Source organism: Morone saxatilis, unplaced genomic scaffold, assembly GCF_004916995.1.
Source record: "Morone saxatilis isolate NCDOM2014 unplaced genomic scaffold, NCSU_SB_2.0 Contig6, whole genome shotgun sequence".
Lineage (NCBI taxonomy): Eukaryota > Metazoa > Chordata > Actinopteri > Moronidae > Morone > Morone saxatilis.
In genome coordinates, this window is record NW_023340206.1 from 6605223 (window position 1) to 6614123 (window position 8901).

The 8901-nt window shown below is 41.4% G+C and overlaps 1 protein-coding gene across 1 annotated transcript in view; it reads left to right on the top strand.

The window, feature by feature from the left end:
• Nucleotides 1-304: 304 nt before the first annotated feature.
• Nucleotides 305-8901, top strand: part of nid2a (nidogen 2a (osteonidogen)) — a gene marked incomplete in the record, with an annotated part of 31943 nt that continues 23346 nt past the window's right edge. The window contains 3 exon segments of the mRNA XM_035677567.1: nt 305-624; nt 2102-2287; nt 2513-2629. Of these exon segments, the coding sequence (XP_035533460.1) occupies nt 418-624; nt 2102-2287; nt 2513-2629 (510 nt within the window).

The window sequence follows — 8901 nt, forward strand, 5'->3', positions numbered from 1 at the left end:
ACCTTGTTAATGTCTTTCAATGAAATTTAAACCATTTAACAATTTAAATCGGTTTTCTCTCGTGTGTGTGTGTAAAAATGACACAATGTCTTTTTTCTTTTCTTTTTTTCATTGTTGTGAAACAGATAGAGTTACATCCGGATTAAAAACGCTCTATTTGCCTTTCCTCTAATACGAGCCAGATGTTACCTCCAGCACCGGCCTGCCGTCACTCAACCCGCCTCCGACCAATGAGAGCGGGCCCAAACTCCTCCCTGCCTCCCTCCCTCCCTCCCTCCCTCCCTGCAGAGTATCAGAGGCTCGGTGGTGAGGAGGAGAGTTCCCCTTCTTTCTTCTGCTCCCTCTCAGTCCATCTGTACCTCTCTCCCGCTGCTCCCTCTCATAGCGCAGAGCTGCTCACTCACCCTCAGCTCTACCATGGAGAGAGGGGCAATGCTGGCCGTGTGTGTGCTCTGCTGGAGCTGCGGTGTGTGTGTGGTTACAGCCATCCAGAGGGCTGAGATGTTTCCTTATGGCACTTTGAGTGGAGATTTGGTTCTGGCAGAGGGCGACGATGAAACCTCCAAAGTGCTGTCCCTGCCCAAGCCCTTATACTTCTACGACTCCCAGTTCTCCCAGCTTTATGTAAGTACAGCTTCATTAACACTCATGTGCATGCGCGTTGTTTGGCTGTGGAAGCTTTATATTCTGCTCTAAAGCTCAACATAGTGCAGGTGATGTGTGCAGCTGTAGGATGAGCTCCACACTGAGAGCGCTGGTGGAGGTATTCACATGTTTGAATGGGAAGTTAAGAGAGTGCAATTGTGTGAAGGGACCACACATTTATGTTTAATAATAATGATAATAAATTGTGCTGGAAACAACTGTTATAAAAGTTCAATTGACTTTCATAAACGCAGGCGTGGAGTTAGTATTTGTATAATTTACTTAAAGGTAAAAAGTAACATTACAACACTATACAAATAAAATTACAAGTACTCATTATGCTATCATGCAACATAATGCACACTTAAGTACTGTTTTGAGGTAGTTTTCTTGAGCAGTCCCGTTTTCTGCTGCTCTACACTTTACACACTCCAATTCATAAATATAGTAAAACATGTGAAATATTGCACTTTTTACATGTACCTACCAACTTTAGTTACTAGCAACTTTGCAGAGTCCAGTTATTAAGACAAAATATTATTATATAGATAATAAATGATGATGTAATATTTGTGCATTATGCAACTCTGCAGTCAGTAAAGTAACTGAAAGTAGCTCCGCCTTTACCAGCTGCATCCTTAAAGGGGTGAACTCATGAATGCATCCATAGTTGTAAAACGATAATGGATATAAAATGGGCCAATCCAATAATGAGTACTTTAAGATACTAGTAATCGTAAAGCTTTTACTTCTACACTGTTGTATTTCTACTTTTACTTAAGTTAAAGATCTGAATACTTCTGCTACTCTTAGTTGGATCATTATTGTTGATGCATTAGCATACATTTAATGATTTAGTTAGTGGTGAAAGAAGTATTTCTATAATTTACTTAAGTACAATTTAAAAATACTCCATTACAAGTAAATATCCTGCATCCAGAAACATAAGTAAATAGATGTATGCAGAAGTATTGTTGGTAAAATGTAACTAAAGTATAAAAAGTAACTCATTAAGCAGGAGAATAGGCTCTGTGAGTGATATATTGTTATATATTACATTATAATATATAAATCTAAATATATATGACACTTATTATACACATCATGGACGTCACCAGAATGTGTTTCTAAAGGTTCAGTCAGGGGACCGGGCCCCAGGAGTCCTTTAGGAGGTTCCAGTGGTTTATGAGGGGAGTCTTGGGGTTCATTATGCGATCATGGGGTCTATGAGGGGGTTCCATCAGTGCTCAAGGAGGTTCCAGTGGTTTATGAGGGGATGTGGGTTCATTAAGAGGTTCCACAGGTTCATTATTGTGTTCTAGATGTGTCTTCTAGGTGTTTTATGACTGGTTTTGAAGTACCCATGGGTCCGAGGTGGTCTCTGGGAACACCGCTGGTAGCCATCATTAAACCACTGGTGCCATTATTGTGAATTAGTCGCTCTTTCTGTCTCTAGGTGGCCACCAATGGTATCGTCTCAGCCCAGGACCTGCCGATGGAAAAGCAATATGTCGACGATGGCTTCCCCACAGATTTCCCCGTGGTGGCTCCGTTTCTGGCTGACATTGACACCAGCGGAGGACAAGGACAGATTTACTACCGGGTGACCGAAACGCCCAGTGTGCTCAACAGAGTGGCCCAGGTCTGTTAATCCATTGAAACAAAGGGCATCAGTTACAGTTGTATGATTATAGATTGATACAGACTTTTGAGATAAATACTGAACTACAGATCTGGATTTTTCTTTTTTTCAGTTCCTCATCCATTAGTTTAGTCCATTGTACTCTCCATCTCTCCAATTGTCTTTTCCCCCCGTCATTCATTCATTCATTCATTCATTCATTCATTCATTCATCTGCTCACCCAGGAAGTACATCGAGGGTTCCCAGATGCAAAATTCACACCTACACATGCTGTGGTTGCTACATGGGAGAACGTTGCGGCATATGAGGAACCGACTCGAACCATTGGACCTTCCAACAAGGTAAGACGGCTGGATTGAGAGCGCCAGTGTTGATTTATGAATGAATGAGTTCATTTCATCACCGTGTAAACAGCCCGCATATCCCTCACTCATGTGTTTTGGGTTCTTCTGAACAACACAATGCCGAATTACCGGAGGATGCGCATCACTTATAATCAGCCTGGGGTGGGGGTCTATTTGTAATCCCCATTCCCCTCCTAATCTTCCTCTTTCAAGGGGTCAGAGGTCATCTTTAAGGGTCATCAAAGTGCCGCCCTCCCTCCTGACTCGTTATCCCCTCCTCCAGTTCACACACAGGTAGACACAAACATGTTCATGCCCTGTTGGACATTACTTCCCTCCCAGTTTGTCCCAGTTAATAACTTGTTTATCATCAACTTTCACCTCAGTGATTATTCAAAATTTCTTACCCTGCCTATTATCAGTGTTCCTGGTCTTACTTCGATTTTGGGGGATAATCACGCTCTAAGTTTTGAAACTAAAGTTTTGGGGCTTTGCGGGATGTAAACAGGAAGTATAATGTTTCCATAGAGTCTGTTATGTAGTTGTGGGCTACAACTGGAGTCTTGTTATTTTTTAGTCTGTTTGCTTACATTTTACCAAATTGGCACCATTCAAAGTATGCAGAATTAGCGATTATCAGTTCCTGTTTGTAGTGAACTCATTGATATACAGACAAACTATCAATGGATTACTTTGATAGTGAAGAAAACTTAAAAACATGCTGATTCTCAGACGGATTGATGTGTTTATTCAGGATGGATATCTGAGATAATAATGCCTGCAGGAAGTTTAAGTCACACTGAATCTGAAAAATAAATGTACTATGACAATTGGGTTAAACTACCTGAATCGCCCCCACTGCTACAGCTTCAACTGTTGCCTGTGACCATATCGGTGAGTGGACCAAATCAGTGGGCCAAACTAACTAACTTTCCTTTTAATAAAATAAAAAACAAACTTCCCGTTGTTTGTTGTATCGTGCCTCAAATCTTTCCTTCCTCGCCACCCCATCAATTCTCCCACGACCCTGGGGAGTCACGCCTCACGCCCTCTAGAGTGGGATAACACTTTATTTCACACGGCCGTAATTTTCTAGGAATTTCTTTGGAATTGTCCTGGAAAGAAGCATGTCATTGGGCAACAATTATGGAAAAATAGGAATGTTCAAGCTCCATTTAAACCCGAGTAAATATCCATTAATTATTCACTTATTGCAAACTAGAAACTTCTCTCTCCGTATTTGTTGAGTTGTGTGCTTCCTTGTAGACAAATGTTACATTTTTGCATGTTCATCTGACCCTTTGTGACCCGACCAAAAGAATGTTTGAGTTATGCTGGCGTTTAATTGGATAATTAAAGGGTTACTTCAGCGATCTAGTACTTAACTTCCATAAAGAGAGGACACATACCACGGCAGACACATTTTAAAAAGAGTGATCAAAACTGAGGCTGCAGAGATATCCTCAACTTTAGCCTCTTTTATGGTTCCAAAAACAATAAATCCTACATTTCCCATAATACAGTTCAAAAGTGTCTCGCATTAGACCTTTCCTTCCTTTTAAATGCCCACATATTCCAAACTGCACATCTCCAGTTTATAATACCGGCTACTTGTTGAAACTTAAAAGTCTAAGGCTGATGATGCAACCCTGATGACATCGCTGTGACATCATCTGGGTTGTTTTGTGTAAACTTGAGAAAGCTTCGCCCACAGCCACAGACGAAACTTTACAACTGTTTCCACAGTCGGAGTAGTACTCTAAATATCAAGTAAAGTAAATTAAAGTCAGTGGAATTGGACGTGTTTACTAAGTTATTAAGAAATTGTGGCTCTTTAAAATAAAGTGTCACCTAGAGGAGCTCTAGAGGCTTCATGTGCAAGTTCCCCTCTGGGAAAGATTCCAAGTAAAGCCTGACCTACTGAAGTTATCGATCAAACAGTGCTTTGTTGTCCCTGGTTTGTAGCATGTGGGATGGAGGGATGAAGGGAGTGGCAGATTTAAGAAAAAACCCCGGGAGATCTCTCTGTTTCTCTCCCTCCCACTCATCTGTTTGTCCTCTAGCTTTACTCTCATGGTCTGGTTTCTTTTATTCCTCATTCTTTCTTCCTGATTAATCAAAAGCTAAACATTCAAAAAGTCTCGTGGGGATGCGCAGCATTAAGCCTCTTGCGACATTACGTGGGATCATTCTGATTGCGCAGCTGCCAAATGGACAAATCAGTGATTACATCTTCTACATCTGAGCCTCAAATATTCGAATGAAGTCTCCGAGTCTTCATCCACTGTTGACCAAATTGTGATTACAGGCTGGTGTCCACCTCTTAAAGTGCAAAATGTTTTTACATGTGCTAAGAGGTGGTTTGTTTTCTTATTTAGAGGGTCTGTCTGGCTTGTCAGATTGGAGCAGTCGGGGGTCCCGGCTTGGATTTACTTCAGTGGGTCTCTCTTCAGACTGATAGCATCTTCCTTTGAAGTGATTAGCCAGAGGTGCTGGGTGGGGTGCGTTGGGGGTAGAGTGGTATGTGTGTGTGAACTGATTAACCTGAGGTGTGTGTTTGTCGGGATGTGTATTGCGGGTGGCGGGGTGGGGTTAGTGTTTTGGGGGAGGGGGTAGGCTGTGTGGTGTTTGGGGGGTCGGATGTGGGGATGAGAAGAGCAGGAGAAGAAAAAACAAGAAAATAGAGGTGAGAAAGTCCACATCCCTAAAAAAGTGTCGGGGGGGTGGGGGTGTTTTCTATGAAATTAGTCTTAAAGAGGCGATTATCATAATTGGAAAGTAATTGCGTCACTTGAAACCTAAAACACACACTGTGTTGTATCTACTGCCATGTAGCCCTCTTTGCTAGTGACCAGAGCCATTTAAACAGAGAATCTGGCCTTCTGTAGGTTGATGCTTTAAGACATGTTGACCGGGCTTTACTTTGAGCAGCATGTTGCTAATCCTTTTTCACACAATGACACCTGTCATGTTGGTGGATGCTGTTACACACTTTATCTTCCATTAATGTCAACTTCTTAACTGCTGAATGCATCAAAGTTGAGTCAGTCTGAACGTCCAATATGTTGATATTAACACAGGGTGGAAGGTTGCCGGCTTATATTAAAGGAATAGTTCAGGCTAATTTGCTTTGTTGCTGAGACTTAGAAGAGAAAAGAAGATACAGCTCTCGTGTCTGTACGCCAAATATGAAGCTAGAGTCAGTAGAAGAGTATCTTAGCATAAAGACTGGAACTGGGGGGAAACAGCTACCCAAAAGGCACTGCAAGGTTTGGGGGCAGGACTTGAGCTGCACGGGACCTGCAAGAAACTGGCTACTAGCTTGAATTGTTCAGATTACATATTAGTCAAAGACATAGTAATTATGTCATAATTACTGTTTTCTTAAAGTGCTAAAAGTAGAGCCATTTTTATCCATGCTAGCAGCGTGGCTCGAGGGATGGCGATGTTGGTTGGCCTGTTGGCAGAAATATATAAACTGAAATACCTCAACATTTTTTGATTCAGCCTCAGCTGTACTTTGTATTTAGTACTAATTAGCAAATATTCACATGCTAACACGTTAAACGACGATGATGAACATAATAAGCTTTATGTGAGCATGTTGATGTTTTAGCCCGGACAGTTTAAGGAAAGCCTTTCAGTTTACACAATATTGCACATCTCTGTCCTCCAGTCCCCTTCCTGAGAGCGTTACTGTATTCAAGCAGCAGTTTGAAGTGGAATGTGATTTTACATTCGACCACAGCGGACCATTTCCCCCCTCGAGCTCTCTTCAAAGCTACATGTGCAAAAAAGGAAAGTGTTGTAGGTTGAACAGCATATTACATGTCTGCTGTGCGGAGGTCAGATGGGGCTGACTGAATGAATAAATGGACTCCTCTGTTGGATTTAGGCCTCGGCTTTCATATTGCTCTCTTTGCCTATCTTCCTCTGCCCTCTCCTCTTCTCTTGTCTTTCTTCTTTCTCTGCAGCACAATAGGAACTATTGTTTCTGTTAGTGTTATTTGTTGTTTCTGAGGCCCCCCTTGCAGTGACACAGGCGGCATCCCATGAATTATGTGCATCCTGGTTCAAAGGAATCTTACTGAACTTCAGCTTTCATAATATGTTATTCTATCCTCATGCCATGGGACAGAATTAGTTTATTAGTGACCATTGGGCCTATCTATACCATAAGCTCATTTATAGCCACTTAAATACCACAGCGACTAGAACTAGAGAAGCTTGGGATCTTGGCGGCTTTACTAATTACTAGTACAGTCATAGAGCTCTTGTGTGTAGTTGAAAGATGTTCATGTTCACAAACCTTTCAGGATCTAAGAAAAGCAGCTATGGTTTTCACCCAACATGTGCTCTTGAGTTGATCAAAAAGGTTTTGAAAAAGCCTTCAGAAGCCCTGAAGTTGTACAATTTCCTCAGGCTTTAGGAGAGCAGGGAATCCTTTTCGAGTACAGCTGAAGTTATAACAGGAAAGTCACCAAAAGAGTGCAAGCAGGGATTTTCATATGACAACAGTGAAATACTGACTGCACTGTTCCTGGCCACAAGCCTGGGCTGTGTGTGTTTGTGTGTGTGTGTATGTGGTGTGTGTGCCAGTTCCCACGCTGTAGGCAGTTCCGTTTGTAGCACTCTGGTGAGGCTGGCAACTGGACTGCAGCTGCTCTCTGTCTCTCTCCCCTCGCTGCCTGTTTGCAGCTGTGCTGCGGCGACGAGCTGAAAAGCCGGCAACCAACAAACAAGTGTAGTAGATTGATCCCGACCTCACTCTATCTCTGTCTCTCTCTTCCTCGGGATGTTTCCAGGCTAACCAAAGTGGGATCCAGAGATGGATAATTATAACATGTTTCGGAACATTTGTGACAGAGTGTTGAGTCACTTATTCAAAACACAGACAAGATGCAGAGTCAGTTAAAAGTATCTTCAGCTAAGGGTTATCTAAGGCAGTAGACTAAACTATATAGAGGCAGAGTAAACCATCCCAATAAAAAAACACATGCTAAACAAGACCAAACTAAAGTAAATTATGGTGAGACTAAACTGAATGAGACTGAAAATTAATTCCATACAACAACTGATGTGTGTTTGCAGCTGCTATAGAGTATGCAAGTATAATGAAGCCATGTTATGTTATAATTAAGTTACATGCTTGCTAACTAAGGGTTGACTATGAGTCTATAGACCTACGCTGTATTCATAAAATGTCACCTTGGCTTCCACAATAAAACACAAACATCTTTAATGGTTGCAGAACTTACCATTACATTTTACGAATTTAAAGGAATACTTTTACATTTTGGGAAATATCCGCTTTCTATGCTTGTTGCTGAGAGTTATATAAGAAGATTGATGTCACTATGATGTGTGTATGCTGAAAATGAAGTTAGAGCCAGGGGTCGGTTAGCTTAGCTTAGCATAAAGAGTGGAAACAGTGAGAAACAGATAGTCCAGCTCTGTCCATCGATAACTGAATCTAGCTACCAGCATCTTTAAAGCTCACCAATTAACAAGTTTTATCTCATTTGTTTAATCAATGCAAAAAGTGTACGCACAATGGAAGTTGGGCTCTTATAAGAGTTTATATGCGAAACAATTTTTTTTGGCCGAGTGCAGTGACTTCCTGGAGTTTTGTCGTCCCTGCCAAGTGAAGGCAGCAGAAAAATAGTCCAGAAACTCACTTAAAATTCACAACTTGTCGTTTTTACTCCTTGCTTTTTGTATTAATTAAACAAATTACCTATAAAGCATTAATTACTTATCTTTAGAGGTACTTCCTTTTTGGCAAGAACATAAGCAGGAATAAACAAAATGTCCAACTATTGATTAAAAGCTAAACAACAACAAAATAAAACTCTGGATGATTGATTTTGGGAATTGTAATCACACGTCTGAACGGGCCTGTCGGGACAGTACAGTGTGCACAAAGTTCAGCAAATTCAATGCTTTTCCTTCTGATCACCTGAAACTGACTTTGGTAAATAAACTAAGTGTGTTTGGTTGCTCCTCAAGTATCTAAATGAACTTCCTGTATTTTTATTTAGGCTGTTTCCAGACGTTCAAACGCTCCCACAGTACAGCAGACAAACGTAGCAGACTGATGATGTTACCACCTAAACCTTAAACAGTCAGGATGACCCTAACAACAAACATTTGTTGGTCCCGGAGACAATTAACGTCAGTGCGTGTGTCTGGTCAGTGTGAGGACACTCTTTAAAAAAGGTGTGACAAATAGCCTGTAGGGAGGTCGAGGCTTGTGTGTGTGTGTGTGT